This window comes from Geospiza fortis, unplaced genomic scaffold, assembly GCF_000277835.1.
Source record: "Geospiza fortis unplaced genomic scaffold, GeoFor_1.0 scaffold590, whole genome shotgun sequence".
NCBI classification, from domain to species: domain Eukaryota; kingdom Metazoa; phylum Chordata; class Aves; order Passeriformes; family Thraupidae; genus Geospiza; species Geospiza fortis.
In genome coordinates, this window is record NW_005054402.1 from 587,857 (window position 1) to 610,005 (window position 22,149).

Consider the following 22,149-nt stretch of genomic DNA (forward strand, 5'->3'; position numbering starts at 1 on the left):
TTCAAAGAAACATCTGTCTGTGAGACACCAGGGTGTCTGTGACAGCTCTGCTTTTCCCCAGGCGCAGGAAATGTCTCTGTAAACACAACATTTCTGGTCAAGCTCCCTGCTGCACACACTGAGTGACAGCCAGCTCCTGGCTCTGCTCCAGTGAGTTGTTCACCCCATGGCTTTGTGCTTCAGGGTGTCCCAGCTGGGACCTGGTTTGGGCACTCCATTAAATTTTGTCATGCTGGAGGCAGATCATTGTGGGAATAGGAGGAGGTACCACTGTTTTTATGCATGGTTTTATTCTCTCTTTTTATTTTATATCAGTTGCCTCCCACCAAGATCCATCTTCCTGCCTAGCTTTACTCTCTGCTTGCTTCCCTGTGGCAGGCTTACCCAGGCCAGACATGTGTGTTATCAAAGGTAATTTGGTAATAATTAGGTACCCATGTTAACAGCCTTAGTGGGGTCAATTAAGCTTGGGAGGGAGCTTATAAGTGATTCACTTTGGTTACTGTCGTTCATATAAAATTGCCTCTAATGCTGATTAAAAAAACCCCAACAAGATAATTTCTGCTTTCTGTACAGTAGAATGTGGCAGGGCTCCCAACCAAATGTCTGCAGCAGACAAAAATCCTGCTTTGAGTTTAAAAGCACTGAGTCAGGCTTTTCTGCTGGGCTTTGATTGACACCATACTGGGACCCTGCAGGTGAACTCTTTCTGGTTCTGGATGCAAAGTAAAGACACCCTTTAAAATTGTGGCAAAGCACAAAGCAGGTTTTAGTGCAAATTGTGTGTGAGTGATGTTTTTATTTCGTGCAAGATGCAGAACCAGGTCTTATCAGGTTTGCAGAGTAATGTGACTGAGGATATACAGACTTTTGATGTGAGATAGATGTCAAAAGAATGACATGAAAGGACATTTGCTGCAGGAATGTAAGAACCTGAATTATGGCAAGACTGCTGCATATGCAGTTTTAGAAAAGCTGCAATTTTTGAAGCTTCAGCATAACAGAGTTGGTAGATAGCCTCTAGTTGTAAAGTGCTACCTCCAGCCTTTCATGGTGATATTTCATGTCTGTAAACATGCACGTGATGCATTTTGATGACTGGAATCCAGTTCCTACTGGAATTGGAAGCAAACTTTCGCTGCAGTTTTGCTGGCTGTGCTACTTTTTCGCTGCCAAGAGATATCTTGTGATCAAAAGAAAGCTCAAACAAACCCTTCTTTCCTGCCATAACCTCTTAATTTTAAATCTAGCACTTGTCTACAGAACATCCTGAAAAGCAAACTATGGCTATTTAAAACCATGTAAATTATGAAGCCCGGAGAGAATCAAACTCTAGTATTTTCTGCCAACATGCTGCATTACTATTTTTTTCTGAAGTACAAAGAAATTTGGTACAAATATAGAGCTTCAGTTGGTCTCTGATTTAGGTACTTGATCGAGGAGAGAATTTCTACCATCTTCACTTGGTTACTAGCTCTGGATCTTGTGAAGACCATTCACTTGTCCTAATGTGTTATTCACATTTATGTTTTCATGTGAACTCACTATCATTTTGGTTTAAGACACGTTTGTATAGAAGAAGGGCTAGGGTTGCCATGCTTTGTGGTTTGTAACTGTACAAGTTGAATGAGAATAATTTTGTGTCTTTCTGATTTTGCTCTGACTTCACTTTCTCCCACACATTTTACCCATCAAATTCAAATGAAGTGCATTGATGTTATGCCAAGAAATATTTGTACTTTTTAACTTTTCCTTGCTTTCCTTAGATCTTAACATATCTTTCCTTCATTTTGCTGTAAGGATTTTACATACTGTTTTTAGCGCACTGAAGTGAATTAAATTGAGAAAAATGGTTCCTTGAGCTTGCTGAATCTGCTGCTTGGTTCAGAAGCAAATACAGGAACAATTCCCTGTCAAGCTGTCTCTTAGTTATCTGGAAATATCTTTCCTTTTTTCTTCCAAGTAATAAAATGTGTTTATCACTTGAAGAGCATGTTTATACTTGAGGTTTAAAATCTGCTCAGTATCAAAAATTCTTTTATTTGAGTACCATGGCTGCTGTCTAGCAAGCTGCCTGTCACTGCTGAATTCCACCCCTTGGTGGAATTTCACTGCTAATTAGGGGTAACATTAGAGAGAAGTATTACCACTTGCTTACAATGCAGAGAAAACCTCAGAGCTGTGCACGAATGTTGCTGTTATGAACCTGGAGCCAGCCAGGCTGCAGAATTGGAAGTTAGAGAGAAGATGGGTACAGCTCTGCTGTTGGTTTCCTAGTGCTGTTTGCCAGGGAGAATCATGGGCTGCACAGAGGCTGGGGGCCAGATTCTGATGTGTCATCCATGCTGAGAAACCGTTTCTGCCTGGAGGGGCTTCTGGAATAAAGGTTGGCATACCAGTGTTTAAAATAGTAATTTTCAGATGGATGGTTTATGTGGTGTTGAGGTGTTAATGCATTAACCTGCTTGTGTCCAACCTCCCTGATCACAGAATCCCAGAATGGTTTGAGTTGGGAAGGACCTTAAAGTCACCCAGATCCACTCCTTGCCATGGACAGGGACACCTTCCACTATCCCAGGCCCCATCCAACCTGGCCTTGGACACTGCCAGGGATGGGGCAGCCACATCTTGGGTGTAAAGTCTTCAATTTCAGGGATTTCCGTATTAGTTTGTTTTGGTTACTGGTAAATAAAATTGCCCATTCAATTTCCTAGGCTGAGTGCAGAAACAAAATCTTATGTTTGTTACATGCCAAGATACTGCTGCTATTAACTGTACTTCATACACTCCCGGAGACCATTGAATTTAAGTCTTCCTTTGCATCATTCTTCATATGTGGAGAGGCACAAACGAGCAAATAATTTTTCTTGGTCATCAGCTCAGACATTTGCATGGAGTTTTTAATAATTTCTCATGTCTGACTCTCTTGGATACAGTCCTATATCCAAGAGAACCCTACAGCAAGATTTTTTTGATTTTTTTTTTAACCGGGTCCCTGTAGATGCAGAAGTTTCTGTGAGGAAGGCCAGCCCAGTTTATGCCTTGCACATACATCAGGAAATCTGCAGTGCCACTAGAGAACAGGATCTGTCAGAGCTGCAAAATGGGGCCAGAAAAGACAATTCCTTGATTTTCAGGGCAAAAAGCGGAGAAGAAGAAAAAGGGAGAAGCCAGCAATGGCAAAATTGAATTGCTTCCCTCACACCCATTGGAGATGTTTTTCTTTTTAAGTCTGTTGAAATGAGAATTCAGTTTGGTGTTCAACAATCAGAAAATAAATGAAAAAGAAAATTGTTAATTTAGAACTGAATCTATTTAGACATTTTAAACTTTGTACATATACATAAACTTCGCCAGTCTCTCTCTTTCAGTGTGATTTTTGTTGCCTTAGTGGTACCTGAATATTGGTAGCTCTTGGTCCTTGGCTCTCTCATGTAGTTTGCATTTCAGCTCCTGTTTTTATTGCTCAGGTAAGGAGCGAGGCAGGAGCAATTAAAGGGAGATAATATCTTCAGCGTGTCTCTCCTGCAGCATTCCCCACACACCAGTACAGCTCCCAGAGCTTTGGGGATGCTGTGCTTAATGTTCACTGCTGCCTTGGACTGCCACCGTGTGAAGAGCAGCAGCTCTTCCAGCAGCCTCCTGAGACTGCCACCATGCCAGCGTTCCTGGGAAATGGGCAGCTGGGGGACTGGCAGTGCTCTTACAAACAGATTAAGGTCTCATTTCTTGTTGTTTCTGTGTTGTGTTGGTGTTTCAGATACCAATATCTGTATTGCAGAATGAAAGTAATAGAATCTGTCCATTTGGGGAAATGAAAATATCTTTGCCTGATGTTTGTCAGTGATGTGACATGTTTTCCTTCTTAGCAAGTGATGGCAACATATTAATTGTGCCTATTTTACAACCTTTTAGGTGGCTATAATAGCGGGAAATTTTGAGCTTGCTGAATACATCAAGAATCACAGGGAAGCTGATATTGGTAAGCAAAATATTTACAGACTCTGAAAATAAGTTGTGCTTGTTTGTGCCAGGGTTTTGCAAAGATGTTAAAACTGATTCTATGTGAGATACAACCACAGGGCTGCTGACATTTCAGGGAGGTTTGAAAAGTAACTCTTGTAAAAAAAATGCAGATGGGGAAAAAGCTGAAATGTTTTCAAAAATATACTCTGAAGAGGAAAATGTGGTAAGTGGTAGGTGCTTTCTAAGTATAAATCAGTCAGTTTGTAATAAACTAAATACACATCCACATCCCTTCCAGATTGGCTCTTGCAGGTTGTTTTGGCCTTGCCTAAAGCAGCTCCCAAATAGGAATAATTGATCAAAAGATGAAAAGGGAGAAAGATGCTTCTCTATAATTAAATGAATATATGGTAGAAGCCAACTCTCCATATCCATGAAAGCATTCCCTCTCAATGAGTTTGGTGGGATTAAGGGTCCTGACAAAAAAATTGGAGACTCTTTGAATATCTTTTTGTGCAGAGGGATTTGCCATTAAAATAAAAGCCAGTTTGATACAAGTGATGCCTAATACTGTTTAACAAAATGGGTTAAAATGCTTTAATTCAAGTTAATTTAAGTTCCAGACAAATATCCTGAAGCTGAACAAAAAAGGACATTTCTTTTGCAGCAGGAGGCTCTGTGTACTTGCCTGCACTGATTTAACTCAGCAAGGCAAATCTCTGACTTGAGTATTTCATTTATATGGGAAATGAGGCCAGCTCACATGAAATATAAAACTAAGGATGTAGATTAGGGACTATTTTCCCTTTCCCTTCCTTGTTGCATATGATCTGCAGGGATATGATTGAAGGTTCTGTGGTAATGCAAGTTCTTGTGGCACTTTCAGCTCTTGCAGTGTGCACTGAGAAAACTGAGGGCTAAATGCACCAAAGTCATAACTTCTGCATGAAAGTTCAGACACAGTCTGGAAAGGTTTTTTTTTCCAGGGATAATGGGATAGCTCCTCCCCATGTAAGAATTCTTCATCAATCTATATTTATTAATAATCTGTAAAGCATGAATTAAAAATGAACTTGTTATTCTTATTAGGTTGAGCATCTTATTGTTGTTTATATTTACATATGGGTAATTTTTTTTTTTTTTTTGCTGACTTGTAGGATTTGGTGATTTCTAGAAAAATTTTTAGAAAATACTTTCTATGGGGAGATTCTCCAAATTTTTCTGATGCCTCCATCTTTGCCAGTGAAAAATAGAAATATTGGTACTTCCATTATTCACTTGCCATTTTTGCTAGATGGTGGCTTGAGCATGACTGTTTTAATTAATAGATTTGTCTTAAAGAGTAAACATTACATTATGTTATTTCCTCCCACCTAATTCAATTGAGCTGGACATTTGTCTTTTAAGTTTTATTACTTATGAAAAGTGAAGTTGTTGAAATGTCTATTTTTGGAGTGTCTCCCAGTGGAGAAAAAAAAAAGAAGAGTAACTCAAAGAACCAAATCCTGAGCAGAAAACCTGAGAGCTGCTGTGATGATGAATGTGCAGAGTGATGTCAGCATTTCAGCTTCAGCAAGTTGGCTTTTGCTTCTTGTGCTTGTCTGGTTACCCACTGTGTTCCTATAATTTTGGATGTATTCCAAAATTTATCACTTGAGTAATGCACGTCCTTAGAGGCAGCAGAGGGGGAAGAAATAGTGAAGAGCTTGGGAAGTATCCTCAGGAAGATGAGGACTATTCATACTGTCAAGTGTCTTGAGAAACTTTTAATCACTCATCTCTCAAAAAGCGTATTTTTGGTTAGATTGTGGATTTTGATATCGAATCAGTTCATTAAAACTTGTTATTATTTTAAGTTCATTTAATAATCCCAGTCTCTTTGTAATTACTTTAGACTCTATTTTAGAAATAGAAATTTCTGATTTACATCAGAGCCACTAAATCTTTGTCCTACAGATCAAATCCCACCAAGATTGTTCTTCCTTCTTATTTTAATTTAATTGTAAAGCACTCTCACATCAGATAGATGTGAAAATTAGGTATATATAAAATTAGCTTATTTGCAATAATTGTAAGACTTCCAACTGTTCTGGAAAAAGCAGACAAATATAAAAAAATATTTTAGAGCCAAATAAGGTCCCATGGAGTAATGTGAATGAACCTATAAAGAAAAAGCCTTGCAAGGGATTCCTGTGGCTTTAGTCCAATAAAACCCCCTGGCTGATTCTACCAGGAAAGTTCTTTCTCTGGACTGGGATGAGGCCATTTTGTAAGACTGAATCAAACAGAAAAGATAAAGGAATCCAAGGACAGAAAAAAAGAGATGCTCATAAAGGATTAAAAACAAGATCCAGATTTCATTGTTTTTCTCTTTTATGAGGGAATCCCTTTTGTTTCCATGGCAGATGTTTGAAAGGTGAATGGAAATTGCCATATCATTTAAAAAGTAATCCTATTTGAAACAAATTACAATAGTATTTTTCATAAAGCAAGAAACCCTATTACCATAAGGTACTTAGAAACTCATTTTACAAGCAGTATGAAATGCTTAGTGTGGCTTCTCAGATTATTTCAATTCATCATGCTCCAAAATATTTTTTTTTTTTTAAGAATAATAACAGCACCAGAGTAGCTTATTTTAATTATTGGTTATTTTGGAAGTATTTGGGACCCAGAAGTGTATGCCAGCTCAGTGACTATTGTTGCATCTTCTTTTCTGCTTTGAGGAAGACCTTACACATACCCCTGATGTACAGCAGTTGCACACCAGTAAAAATATTTAATAATAATAGTAATAGTGTCCCTTTTAAACTTCTTTTTTCTTTTAACTAACCATAGCACATTTATAATTTATTTAACTTTATGCATTTATTTATTGCAAACTAAGAGAAAGTAATGGATTAAAATATGTGATGGATAGAAAAGTTAATCCCTGATTGTTTTCATCCAGCCTGCAGCTGTCTGTGAGTAAATAAGCACAGCAGATTTAGGAAGCATTTGCTGTACAGAATTTACTATGGCTTCTATAGGATGGAGGTACAAAACCCAATCATATATGTAAGAATTTTGAAGCTTTCATTACATACAGATATGCAGATATTAAGTATGTTGCAAGCTGATAATCCTTTGACTTGGATAACCTATTTTTAAATCTCTCTTTTGCCTTGGTTCTTTGTGATGGGATGAATTTTCAGACGGAGTAAATGACATGGGTTGTTCTTCTTCAAGTGAACAAGGTTTGTTTTCTATTGTGCATCTTGTCCTTCAGCAGCTCTGGAGACAGGACTGATAGGATTCTTTTGTCTGGTTTTTAGTTTGCTTTAGGAAAATGAAGCACATTGAGCTGGTGTGTGAGTTTTTGGTAGTTGATTAGCAGACTAACTAATACTTGGATACTGTTGCTAGGCTTCAAGTCAGAGTTCCTGTATTCCTCTATAATTATGCAGAGAGATGTGTGTGTGATGGTTTGTCTGTGCTTTCACATGGGTGTTTTTATTTTGATAATTTTGAAAATCTGCTAATACAGTCTGTAGACACATTCCACATAGAGAAATTGCTTTGAAATTAAACATTTTTCGAGTATGAGTAAAAATGTGGATTTTTAAACTGGCATTGTGACTGTAAACATAAGGAATGTGTATTTTATGGTGGAATAAGCAGAACAGGTATTTCAGAACATGAGGATATTAGCTGGTTTGTGGTAGAATTGCTTTTCTAACTAATTTTCTTTAATTAGATGAGAGTGATTGAGGTCAGCAATCTTGGTTTTTCAGCTGCAAGTGTTGCTATTAAATGCTGGCCAGCCTAAGGAATATTCTGTTTGTTTACTTATTTATTTGGGTTTGGGGAATGGTTCAGTAATTTTGATTTTCATCAATCAAATGCCTGCAGAATACTCCTCAAGCTGAGGGAAATCAGATTGAGACAGATAACATAAGAAAGAGGAAAAGGCAGCAAAGGCAAAAGGAAAATCTACAAAACTGTCGGCAGCGTGCGGTGACTTGTTCTATTTTTACCACTTGTTATTTAATAGAAGCAAAAGGGACAGAAACATCTATTGTAGCCCCGTGCAGCTGTCATTTGGCAGTAACATTACCTGTTTCAAATGTTAGTGAGCATTTAACACGGAAAAAGAATGATATCTATGTAATCTGGATGGCAAAACCACTGAGGTGTGAATTTCCCATGTTTTAAATGCATGTTGTGTGGTAGAATATCATAATCCTGTGTTCCTTTTGCAATTTCTTTCAAATATCTGCGCTAAACAAATAATTACTTCTGTTTTCATAGAAAAACACCCCTCTGCATTAATGGTGTTTAGGCTGGGTTACAAGCAAACAAATACTGGTTGGTATGAAATAAATCTGTTGCTATTATTTCTCTCTTTTCATCTGAATGGTTGCAAGAAATAGAATTTCCTGTACTCAGTCTTGCTGTGTGGCACCAAACAAATTGGAAAACCGGGAATTGTGTGTTAATGTAATTACATACTGAAATGTAGGGCAGAGTTTGAAAAACTTACCATGCTTTTCCTTTTCCCTTTGATCACAAGTTAGTTATTTCTGTGTGTGCGTTGGTGCAAAACCGTGCAGTAATTTGCTTTATTTCAAAGTTTAAACTTCATTTTCAGAAGCTGGTTGCTCTTGGTCTTTGAACTTGGGTGTATTCTGTGCGTATAACAAGGACTGCAGGCTGAGGTGTGCAAGTTCTGTGGTGTGTGGCCATTTCTGAGGCTTACTTGAAATTCTGAGCAGGAAGGCGAGGAGGGAGCTGGTGCCATGTGTAAGTGCTGCTTTGAGTACAGCTGATTGCAGAATGCTCTGGCCTGCTTTTGGGGAGCAGCCTGCAGCCTGTCCTTGCCACCTGCCAGGTAGGCAACGACTGCCACACCTTCTCCTCCCAGGCTTTATTTTACAGACTGAACCACAAGAGCCTGGTATTTGAGCCCAGAATAACCCACTGGAGGGATCCCAGGCTGCTCCCAGTGCCCTTGAGCTAGTTTTGGTCTCAGGCAGAACTCTGGGCTGAGCAGTGGCTGCAGGTCACGCTGACACATCCCCTGCAGGTGCCTGGGAGGGTGGCAGGGGAAAGGACGGGGGGGATTGCTCTGTGTTTGAGCCTTGCCCCAATCTTTACACCCAGATCCAAATGGCTGGAAGTGTTTCCAGGGCCTGTAGCTCCTGCCTCCCCCAAATGTGGCTTCCAGCCAGCTGTCAGTCCATGGCTGCTCCTCAGCAGAAATGTCTCTCACCTTCTCTGCACCTTCCAGGCTGGGACCATTGTATCCAGCAGCTGGAATGTGCTGCTTTCAGCAGCATTCCTGTCATCAGAGCTGTTTCCTCAGAGTCGGGTCAGAAACCTTTCCCAAGCCTTCAAGGGTTTTGGCTGCTCTGAGACACCATCCTTTCAGCAGTAGTGGCTTTTTTCCCCTTGGTATTTTTTTAAAAATAGTTTTCGCTGTCTTGACCCCCCTGAGGGACTTTACAGAGAAATAAAATCAGAAACCATGGTCAGAACTAGTGCAAGTCATGGAATTAGAAAAAGAAATAAAGTCATAAAACACAAGTAGAAAAAGTGATTTGAGGATCCCAGTGACAGTGGCTATGACAGGGACAAAAATGAAATGTACTTTTGTATATCAAACAAGTTATCAAATTATATAAGGTTAATTTCTTGCTTTACAAAAACTAATTTAGTGGTTTGTACTGACCTCAAAATTCTGGTGGAATCCATAAAAGGATAGTGCCATTGAGCTCAATATGCAGCTACGGGTCAAGCTGGGAGCAGACAGCACTGCAAGCCCTCAAATGCTGCAATTTTGAACTAATATTTCAGCCAAACTGGAACTTCCAATCATGATTTTCAGTTAATCCCTGTGAGTGAAACTCACCATGTTGTTCAGCCTGGCTGCTGGATCCTTCTGATCCCAGTAGCTCCCACTGGAAATGGTCAGCAGGTGACCCATCCCTCAGGAATCTGCTTTCTGATTCAGGCTGGTGCCTGATCCTACACCAGGATATCTTTGGACACAAGGGAAGCTAGAATTAGTTAAGGAGTTGCATTTGGCTGAGGGGTTGTAAAAAGAAAATAGTACTTTTGAGTTTATCTCTGTCCTGAAGTTTGTTCAGTCACCTCTTTTTCAGTTTTATAGGTCATAGATGACAAAACAGGAAGAGGTTTATATGATCATGCTGTCTGACCTTCTCATGGTGCAGATTACAGCTTTTATATTAACTGACTCCTGTTTGAACTGGATTAGAACCAGGAAAAACATTTTGCTTTGTTAAAGACATGCAATACTGTAAATGGGATTTGGAAAACTGTGTCCTGATCTTGTGATCTGATGGGGCTGGATCCTTTTGTTGTTCTGGAGTTGATCACCCTTTCTTTGAACAGACATATGGTGTTTCTGAAATCACTCTGGCTGCTGCAGCTGGACCCTGATGTGGCTGAGACTCCTCAACTGTGCTGTGTCAGTGCCACATTTTCTTTCCTGAGCAACTCAGAGCTGAAATGTTGGAGAGGAAAACTTCTGAGGTTTAAATGAGATCTAGGAAACCACCACATTTATGGTGGGGTTTATTTCTACTGCAGTTTGATCAGCATTATCTGAGGCACCCTCTGCCAACTTTTCTCAGGCTCCACGAAAATCAGTATCCCTAAATTTGCTGTAATTGTGCCTTCTTTAAGAGGCTGTGCCTATTGGAACTATGTGATCTGTGCATTTCAATCATGATATTATATCTATATATCTATAGATATCTAGGTCTCAGTGTAACAAAACAGGAGGCTTTGGATGGCCACACCAATATTAGGAGATTAGGAAACCAACGGTTGCTGAGATAAGGGATGTATCAATGCAGCTCTGAGATATCAGGCTGCCCAGTAAAGGATGCTACAGAAGGCAAAGTGTTTGAAGAGCCTCCCTGAGAGTTGTGGTATTCCTCAAAAGTTAATGTGTTTTCTTTCAATCATTTTTCCACATGAGCCTCAAGAGCTCTCTAAGATGGTGTCAAATGCCATGCAGGATTTCTAACAGCAGAACCAGGTCAAAAATAGAGGTAGGACAAGTGGGGAAAGAGATGTGTGGAGGCTCCCAGGGCTTTCTATTCCTTCCATTTACAATGGTGAGAACACAGAAAAAAGAGATGAAAGCACATGAAATAAATGTTACTTAAAAAAAAAAGGAAAATAGAGAATGTTAAAAATAGTCAGGAAAATAGTCAGGAATGATTCCTGAAGAAAATTCCTATGCTTCCCACAGTAAATGCAGCCTCACCAGATACCCCAAAACCTGCCCCAAAAACCTAAAAATCCCAAAAGAAAAAAGGGAATAGAAGGGAAAATTAAACTCCATGAAACTCTGAGTGTAATGTAGGTCCTTATGCTGAGCACTTCATCACAAACCTCTTTATGCACCCAATAATTTCCTTTCTGTAATTAGGCTAAAACTAGACCACAAAGTTAAGGCTGATGGCACAGGACTGGGTTTGTAACTTGTGAGTATGTGGATTTTTATGTGCCATCATTGCTTTATGGAAAAGAATTAGGTTCAATATAACTCCCATTTGGGGAAGGCAGGAACATCCATGGAAAAATTGGATCTGGATGAGATCCAGCCTTCCAAATATAGACGTAATTTTATTAATTTTCCAATTGTATCAAACAAATATTTGTATTTTTAAAAAAACCTTCCTATGAATATAAAACTAAATATTTACATGATTTCAAGGCTACTATCTCACTTTTAGAGTGGTTCAAATAACTTGAAAAGGGTTAAGTTGGACTATTCAATTGCTAATATTTGACTATATAATTGCTAATCCCTGCTTGCATTTATTTATATTGACTCCCCTACTTGCAACTCCTCTTTCTATTATGCTGAATCTATGTTGACATCATTTTAACAGCTCAACCTACCAGTTTTTAGTCAACCTCCATTATTTATAGAAATGAAGCTGATGTTATGTTTTCTTTTCAATATACAATGGTTTGACAATTTAAAAAGTGAAGCTTTACTGAAGAAATGTGTTGTAATACCTTATAAATACTCTGATTTTAATAACAAGATACTACTGTCATAACTTTGTGAAAATTGATCTGATAATATTCGGCCTCTTTAAGAGGAAATAGTATCATCCCAGGAGCCTGTTTATTGTCAAATTCTAGATGAGGCTTGATAAAGGGACAGGCTTTGGAGCGCAGGGCTTTGTAATGAGTGTAATATTTCACACTGTATTTCACACTGCTCACAATATTTCACGCTGCTGCTGTCACTCCATTTATATCTCAATCTCCTGGGCTGGCTCTCAGTCTTTCCTGTGGAGTTCAGGGTAAGATGCAGCTTTTGCAGTCAAGGTCTTGTCACACTGTGGAAAACATTTTCAGAGTAAACACTTTGAGTATTTAAATCAGATCTGCTTAGGATCTTGGACAGAGATTTCAGGGAAGCCAAACCTAATGATGCTACTTGAGCATTTTATATCACTCCCTCTCCCTTTTAATGAGCTGCTGTTTGGAGGTTTTTATTTCTCCCATTTTTTTCACTGCTGAATGCCTTGCATGGCCTGGGATACTTCATGGTGTCCAACAAGGTTGTTCCCTTAGCAAATCTCCATTCTGCTTTGACTTTTATTTTTTTTTTACTTTTCCATTCTATGCATCTTGATGATTTCAGATATTGAAGCCAGGAGCCTTTTTTTTCTTCCATATTCTAGGTGGTGTTGCTGAAGTAATTGTTCAGAATTGTTTATAAAAGACCATATGATGCCACCTTGATTCAGAAAAGGTTGCAAAGTAAATATCAGCCAAGTGGCTCTAATTAGGTGAAATCCCTGCTGAATGAAAACAACAAAAGATTTATTGAATTGAAGATTTACAACATGAAGATTGTATTATCTGTGTATATTTAAAGGTATCTCTGGTCTCTGTTATATATTTCTGTGATTCCAGAAGTCCAGATTTTGTTCTTCCTCCTATGCATTCTCTTACCAAAAGCCCCATTACTTGATAAACTTCCATTCTCTCTGCATAATCTTTCACATTATAGCATTTTCATCTTGGGAAAGAGCCTCTTACATCTCTTTGGAATATCTGAAGTAGCAAAATTTAACATAAACTCTGTGATGCGTTTTCAGTTTTAAATGTGCCTCATCAAATCTGTAATTCAACACAGATCAGTTATTTATCCTGAAGAATTTATTTGTTGCTCCTGAAAAGAACTTCACAAGTGCAGGCTTGTTGATTTGTCCTTTGAGTCCCTTTCCTTTCTTTTGGCTTCCCCCTCAGCCATGAACACTCCTGGGATTGCAAGCACCAGGGGGTTTTTGTAATTTGCCCTCAGGGATTATGACTAAATTAATGTTTTCATTAATGTTTTCATGTGTGCTGCTTGTCCTCTTCCTGCATTTCCCATCTATGGTCAGCCCAATCCCCCTGCTTGTCCAGATGTCTGGGGTCACACCTTGCAAGAAACCAAAAGACAGATTTTTTGTGTTAGTTGAAATTTAGCCTTCTTCTGAGGTCTAAGCTTTTTATTTTGGGTCAAAGCCTGGCTTATCTTGCCAGCTTCATTACCACTCTTGAGAATGCCAGGTGCTAAAGAGCTCTATTTTTGCTGTGCAGATCAAGTGTGTCTGGTTTCTTGTGGCCTATTTTCACATAATTCTTCATTCCATGGCTTGGAAAAGCTGTGAAGGGAACGAAGAGATTGTAAATAGCTAGAGAAAACTGCTATGATATTATTACAGGAAAATAAAGGGGAAGATCTGTGAGATTGCATTTCTTAGAAGGCATGGAATTAAAATTAAAGGCAGGAAATTATGCATATAAAAACAAATAAAATAACAAGTGGAATGGTACATTTTGTTAGCAATATTTCAGCAGTCAATTGACTATTTCCAGATAATTCCATTAAAAAATGCCTTTGAATAAAGGATTCTCAAGTACTAGTGGCTCAGAAATGTCCCCCCTTATCCACAGGTGTTCCAGGGCAATTTTATTTAGCATTCAGTATTAAGCAGTTACCTGAAGAATGTGAGATGCTGAGGAGCCTGATGCCTGGCTTAAACCCTGCCAGGGGGTCCCCTGTCTTAAAAATAAGCAGGAGGTAGGGATCTTGGAGGGAGGAAAGGAGATGCTCTGGTCCTTTGTGACCCACACAGGGACTCTGGCACTGATCTGGCTGCAGGGGCAAGCACTGCAGTCCTGCTCCATGGCAAAGTTGGTTTTCCTGAGGTGGAAACCCAAAAAAACAGCAAAGAACCACTTGCAAAGACCTGCACTGTAGTAAAAAGGCAAGAAAAAGTTCCTTGACTGGGGCCAAGAAAGGATTTGAGGGCAATACCAGAAGTTTTTTACACATGCTCAGAGGCAGCACCTGGGAGGCCAAGGACTGGAAGCCCTGGGCTATGTTTTGGACTGAGCTTAATTTTAAATTCTGAAAACTTCACAACAGGGAGGTTGTTGGTGTAGCCTGACAGCATCAGAGTGGCTTGAGGAATGCTTGGAATGAGGTCATTGGTCTGCCCCAGCAACCCAGATCACTCTGTCATCAGCTGTAAAATCAGAGCCTTTTATTCAGCACCTCACACTCAAATCGTGGATTTGTCTAACTACTAATTTCACCCCAAATAAAGATATTATATTTTTTTTCATCTGGTTGCATCTTGCCTGTTTTGGATCACTTTGCCATTTAATTATGTTTTCTTTCCTGTTTCTTTCTTTTCTTGTCACCTTCCCTCATTTTTCTTTCACTTCTGTCAGTGCCAGCTCTGTTCTGTATTGTACCTCTGTGCTCCCCCAGTTCTTTGCTGGGTTATCCAGCTTCTGTTCCCCTGTAAGATACCCCCCTTTCTTGCATCTGAGGAAGCTGCAATGATTTCTGCATATGTTGATTTTTGCCTTCCTCAAGCAATTCTGTACAAAACTCTAAGATAATTGGGATAAGAATAATCATTCCCCCATCCTAAAAGAGAGCAAGGCTGAATTCCAGCCCTGTGCAGGGTAATATCTGCCACCTTTTCAGAGCTTGACTGATCCAAAGCTACAACTCATTTTCTTTTGCAAACGCTTCTTTGATTGGATCCAGGAACTTCCACATTTTGCAAGGTCGGTGACATTGAGATTGGAGTTTAGGAATTAAAAGGAGTTAAAAGTGATCCCAAGAGTCTGGTGACTTTATTCCTTTCCACTCTGCGCTTAGGATAGAAGAATATTTTTGATCTTTTGATCCATTAGCTTAGCAATGTTTATTTGGACATCTTCATCAGCAAGAGAGGAAAATTCTTATGCGTAAAGTTACCCAAGAGAAACAAAAAAAAAAAAAGGAACTACTCTGATATTGTTTATTTCAACTAAATGAAAGTAAATTTCATTAGCTAGATTGCTAATACAGGACATGCTTTAGGTTTTTAACATAGGACTGTGTTTTCCTTTTTGTCACCTTTTGTGGGTGGGGGGGGGTGGGTAGGAGGAAGGGGCTTCATTGCTGCTTTGTCTGTGCATAGTGGGAGGACAGAAATTTTTCTCATGATGGTGGGATGAGGTTTTCCCTTTCATCATCTTTCCCGACGAAAACTGAAGCTTGAAGCCACTCTACCTCCAAAGCTGGTGGAGCTTTCTCTCCAGATGCCTGCACCAAAGGATTTTTTGTGGTGTTTTTCTTTTAAGTAAGAGAAGATCTAGCTGAGTCAAATTCCCTGTGGGCTAAAACTGCTTCTCCTCCTTCTGTGGAGTCCAGGCTCTTATCTTAGAAAATACATTTCCAAGTTATGTACTGGCAGAAATTTTATGCAGTTCAACATAATTTTTGTCATGTCCAGAGATTTGGAGGGAAAAGTGCTTGGGAAGAAATTTTTGGTCACATTGTAGACTTAACAGATTTTGGGATTTGTTTGTTATTTTACTTTTATTTTCTTATTTCTGAAAAAAACAAAACAACCCTGCACTGTGGGATTATCCAAATACAGTTTGTGTTTCTGTCCACCCATGGCTGTGTCCAAATCACCAGTTGCAGTTTGTTCTGTGCCAGCTGAGGAGAGAGAAAGTTCAAATGACAGGGGGAGTTTTTCTGGTGTCTGAACTCTGTTATGCAAGTGGCAAATCGAGTTCTGCATTAAAGAAGTGTAAATCTGGATAAAAGCCACTGAAATTATTGCGGATTTAGGCTAGGGCCTTATCTTAGGGTGTGTTTGGGTTTCCTCTTGGAGAAGAAAAACTACAAAATCTTTTCTTTTTTTTTCCTGGCAGCTGCTGGACTGTGTCCTCTGCCATCTGAAAGATAACTGTGCAGATTTAAAAAAATCTGCTTCTCTTCTGGTCTTATGTTCAAGTGAAAAGAGTAAACTGGGTGTAAGGAGTTGTTTAGTACCCATTTATTTATATTTATTATTTGGTAGCAGTATGTTCTTGACCCAGGAAGATGAACTCTAATGGACTTCTGATATCCAAATGTTGGTGCTGATCTGGAGCTGCATGTAAATCAAAATGTAAAATTTGGGGATTATTTCTGCCATAGCTGCTTTCTGAAGGAGCAAGTTGCAATGACATAAGCTTTGTATCCAGTTTGCCTGTGTTACACCAGCATATGGCTCAGACACTTTGCTCCCATCCCCAACAAAATGGGCTCCAATTTTAGAATGTCCTTTACTGCATCTCCACTTTTTTTTTTTTAATACTTCAAGGTTTTAAAAATTCTTTTTTATTTGCAGCATTTTAATAATCATGCTCTCAAGTCCATTAAGCTTTGCAGGAACTAGAAAGAAAAAAAAAGGAACTAGGAAAACAATGAGTCATTAAAATACATAATGTGGAGGATTAAAGTCCCCATTCTGGTTGAATTCCTCCCAGGCAATAAGGGAAGGTCGGCAAGTATCATATCATGGTAAAGAAATCTCAGAATTCTAGCAAGTTTTTTCTGTTTTTTTTTTCAATACTCCTAAAATTTGACTTTGAGAATGCAAGGTCACCTCTGCTGGATGTCTGTAACAAATAGCTTTGTTATGGTGTTAAATATCATTTTAGATTTATTTACTCCTGATGTGGCAAAGTGAGAATGGGTGGCTTTTACAGTGATCAAATCCAGATCAGTCTTTTCTCATTAGATAAAGAATATTTTCTGCAAAGCTCAGTATCATTTAATCACATAAAACTAAACACACAGAGCCAAGATTTACATGTGTATAAAATAAAGCTATTAGGGGTACCTTTTTGTGTTGTTTTGTTTTCCCTGCAGACGTGTTGAAAAAAATCTGTGTAATTAGTACTGGGTCCACACGAAGCTTGAAATCAGATTCAGATCTCTGTCTACTGATACTCAAGTTATTCTCTCTTTTACTGCATAAAATTCAGGATAAGATCATTTTAGTTGAAATGTTCAGAGAGTTCTGAAGTATTTGCAAAATACTTGGGTACATATTTCATCTCCTTTATTTCTGGGATGCCACTGCTTTGTATCTTGGGTCAGCAAGTGAAGCAGAGGAGATTTTAAATTCAACCTAAATGAATGATCAGTTTAATTTTAAGGATGTGTTTACAATGTGCCAGTGACATAATAAATAGCTTATTGTAAATGATTTTTTAGGCTTTCACTTGATCTGAAATTTTTAGCAAGGAAATACCTCCAATCTGTGGGATATTTATCGTAACTCTGTAGTGAAAGCATCACCTCTGAAGGACCAAATTAGAGATAACATTCCATGGGGATGTGCTTGGGCTTTCTGGGGAAAAGTGGAGATCTCTGTAGAAATCTTCCAAAAGGCCCCATGGCAGTTCTGGTCTGGATTGTATGAACATTAAAAATGTCTTGGTTACTTTCCATAAAGAAGGCTCAGCCCTTTCTCTATGTCCTGGGCTCCTGTTTCCCTTGGCTGAGTAGTATCTGTTGCTGCAGAATCACTACAACACAGAGAATTTAACTCAAAATCCGTGAAGGGAAATACAATTACACTCACCAAATTCTTGCTGGAGCAATTTTTCATCACAAATTCTGTGTGTTGGAACACATTTTTTCTCATCCTACCCGCAATGCCTGAAATTTAAGATTGCTTTTTTCTTTAGGCCTTCTGATAGTCAAATATATTTCTGAAAGGACTGAAAAAAATATATAACCCTAATAGATATTTTTGTTACCTGGAGTGAGGCCTATTTAATTTTTTTATTCATTATTTTACACTTCATAGTTTTATGGTTATGACAGGAAAGTTTTCTGCTTTCTGTCATTTTGTAATTTCATGAAATCAGGTAGGCAATTCCATTGAATTGAAAACTTCTTTGCTGTGGAAGATCTGTGGGGAAGAATTAAGCCCAAACAAAACTGTAATGGTTTTCCTTAAAACCAGAGGGATTAAAACTGTTGAATTCTGATGAAGAAAACATTAATGCATGGAGTTTACAACCACCTGAGTGTTTACAACCACTTAGAAGATAATAAATTCAGGCACATGGAAATACTTCATAATATAAGATTTATGTAGATTTCATGGAGAATTTATCCAGAGTAATTTGTATAAACTTACAAGAATTATTCATCTCTCTCCAGTTTACATTAGCCTGTAAGTAATAGTGGAGAACTTCAAAACAGCTGACTGGGATGGAGGCAAAAAATTAATTTATTCTTTCTGATCTTCATGTATATTCCTAAAGATAATAAAATAATTGCTGTAAATCATGGCCTAAGATATTTCCCATTAAATCTCAGTACTAAAAATGAAGGTGGTGACAGCAATAACTTCTTCCCTCGCTGGAGATTTTCTTTTATATAACTTTATATTGCATGCCCAAAGTTTCACAGGTGAGATATGGAATGAAGACGATTGTAGCCAGTGCTAGAATTATCATGGGATAATAACAACAACAACAACAACAACAACAACGCAGACTTTCTCAGGTGTGTGCCTAAGGACAAGGAGTGAGAATCTACTTTAATAAAAACTGAGCAAGTTCCTTTTCCAAGCATGGCCACAGGTCAGTGCTTATGGCACCAGGACAATTCCCAGGCACAGACATGGGGATTTGGGTTGTAATGATTTGGCTGCTCCCACGGGAGGCTCCAGTCTTGTGGAGGAGTGTCAGGAGTTGTGAATGATCCTCTTTCTCAGCTGCTTTCCCTTGATTTGCATTTGCTTCCGAGCTCCTTAACCACGGGTAGATTATTTCAATTTTCTTGGTGAATAATGCATGAGGGTGTATAAGTGGATGTTCCTTGGCTGAGTGGGCTGCAGATTAAAAGTGTCAGCTCCTTTGCAGCATTAATGTGCATTTCTTCCTCAGGTTAAAGCTGGAGAGAACCTAGATATGCTTTTTTTGGAGAACTCCTACAAGTGCCAAAATATTGGCAACGTTTGCTTTTTCTCTTCTTTTCCCCTTGACTACCTGTTATTTGAATGAAAAAGCCAGTTGCCAATTTTCCAGTACAAGCTTATTTTCCTTGAGACTCCCCCTCAAGATTTCAATGCCACATTGTTGTACCTGCTGTTTGAGCTTCCTGGAAACTATCAGGAACAGGGTTTTTTAAAATTTATTTCTCTGCCACTCCTGTCAGCTCAGAACACTGATTCCTTCTCACTCCTCCTTCTTGCTCTTTAATATGTCCCAGAGGGATAATTTGGAGTATCCTTTCCTGCTCTAGCAGCCCCGGGCGCAGACAGAGGCAATTCTTGTGTGTAACATGCGGAATGTTTCACGGAGGTAGAGCTAAACACATTAAATGCTGTAATAATTGAAGTAACACTTCAACCCACCATGATCCACTTATTAGAAAAACCTCTTCAAATTTTTCCTTTATTAATTAAGGGGCATTTAAGTATTTTACTGTACACTTGTTTCAGTCCTGGATTATGCAGATATTTTCTTCTTTTTCAGCTTATTGGAGAAATACCCTTTGATGCTCCAGATATCTAGAAAATTAAAGCACAATAGTTGTCCTTGTTTGCTTGTGGTTAGATTTTATTTATAGGGCATTTATTCAAGATCATAATTGGATCCCTAAAATATCAAAACTCTGAAATTTATGGGCCATTCTAAACAAAATATTTAATTGGGACAGTGAAATGTGAAACCTTCCAGGGCTGCTTTAAACATAATAAATACTTTAGATAATGGTGCTCAATATGAGAGTCCTGTGGAGTGTGGTTAAAAAGAGCTTCCCAAAATAACTGAACAAAACAGTCTTCTAAACTAGAACTCTTCCAAACTCCCCAGCTGTTACAATATTCCTTGGAATTACAGATATTCAGACATCAATTGTAGCAAAGTATGTTTCAAACATGCTTTCAAACTCCACTTGGCCTGATATTTTATAAGATAAAAGATTGAAGGAGTGTGAAACTGTAAGGGCTGCATAGTATACAAGGCACTGAGTAGTGTAGCTGCTTAAAAAGCAGATGCAGATTAATAGCTACAATAACAGAATGCAGTAAATATTTAAAACCAGTCCATCCAACAAGTGCTTTGTAACTTCTTACAGTATTTGATGCTGAAAACGTCAGAGAAAATACTCGGGCTGGTTTCGGGTTGTAAAATACGAATTCTCAAAACCCAACCAAAGAATAACAGAGAAGAGACAGAGGGAAATCATGTTGAGGTTGTGATTTAAGTTTGGAATAATTCCAGCACGTGCTTTGCGAGCTCTTTTTGTGCCGGTGCTGCTGCACTTCCAGGGCAGGGGGTGGAGCTGGTGTCTTGTCCGCCACTGCAGATGTTGGTCCCTGACCTGCACATTTGTCACTCAAAGCAGTGTTTCTTGGCTCCAGGTATATCACTAAGATATTCCAGGCTCCCAAGTCCTGTGCCACCTTCCTGTGCCAGCCTTAATCCCATTTAATGCTCTTCCAGTCCCTCATTGTCATTTCCTCATTTCATGCTTAGAGTGACAGGGACAGCAGAGCAGGAGGAACTAAGAGGAAGTGAAGTTTCTTCCTCATCTCCTCTAAATGTTTGTTCTGTCCATTTTTCCATTTTCAAATCGTGCCATCAGAAGAGCTTTGCTTTTATGGGTTTCTGCTTTCAAATTCTCGCCCTAACATGGAATTCTGACACTTTTTCTGACACATGGAATTCTAACTTCTTTTTGATGTTGCCTTCGTTCCTTTGCCCTTCTTAAAGGACCCAGCTTCCCATATCCAAGTAGAAGTCCCTGGAATCCATTGCTGTCAGGTAAGGGTTAAACCATGGTCATTTTTCTGTTTGGGGGCAGTAGTAGAAAGGTCTGATTTTGGTGCTCTTGTTCCTGGTAAAAACAAAGAAACATGGAATACTTCAGGAGTACAGCTTTCCCAAAAGGAAAGGTTTCACACACCCATAATCTGTTGACTTGAGCTAAACTTGGTGGTAAGTAAAGAGAATTTCTAGGAAGAAATTCCTCCCTGTGAGGGTGGTGAGGCCCTGGCACAGGTTGCCCAGAGAAGCTGTGGCTGCCCCATCCCTGGAAGTGTTCCAGGCCAGGTTGGAGAGGGCTTAGAGCAACCTGGGCTTCTTGAAGTTGTCCCTGCCTATGGCAGGGGCATGAAACAAGATGATCTTGAAGATTCCTTCCAACCCAAGCCATTCTATAATTGTATTAAAAATTTTGGGCTCAGAATTACTCCAAACTCCATATATGGCCTTGAGAACCTTGACAAGATGGATGGAATAAAATGGATTTAGTATATTCATTGTGATTAATAGAATAATCTTCCTTAAATGTTTTATTTTGAACCAATATATACAAAATAATTTATCTCATGAAGCGATTAAATGCTGCGTGACCCCAGTCCCTGTGCCAAAGGGGCTGTGACTTCTTGAGATGTTTGAGACTAAACACTCTCTTATTTTAAAAGTGGTATTACTGCAAGGAGTACTGGATATTTAGATTGTTAAAGAAAAATAATGCAGTTGAGCACCTTGTCTCCCAGTTTTCTTGCAGATGACACTTCAGCAAGGATTCTGTGTGCAGGTAGGCTGCTCCATGTGGTCCTACCTTCCTTTTTATCTGGGGAAACCAATAAATGTGAAGCAGAAAAAGGACAGCTGTGGTTGGAAAACTTCTGCATAAAAAAGTGAATGTTTTATTTCCATTAATACAGATAGGATTTTTTTTTCTGGTCTCTTTTAATGGAAATTGCTTAATGGTTATTGCTTAATATACAGATTTATTTTACTTTGTTTTAGCATATTGATGTTTTAATATGATTTGCAGTGACTCCA

The 22,149-nt window shown here is 38.8% G+C and overlaps 1 protein-coding gene across 1 annotated transcript in view; it reads left to right on the forward strand.

Moving 5' to 3' along the window:
* The window catches only part of SHANK2 (SH3 and multiple ankyrin repeat domains 2), a 271,596-nt gene that overhangs the window by 52,034 nt on the left and 197,413 nt on the right, over nucleotides 1-22,149 (forward strand). The window contains 1 exon segment of the mRNA XM_031061167.1: nucleotides 3,916-3,982. Within this exon segment, the coding sequence (XP_030917027.1) occupies nucleotides 3,916-3,982 (67 nt within the window).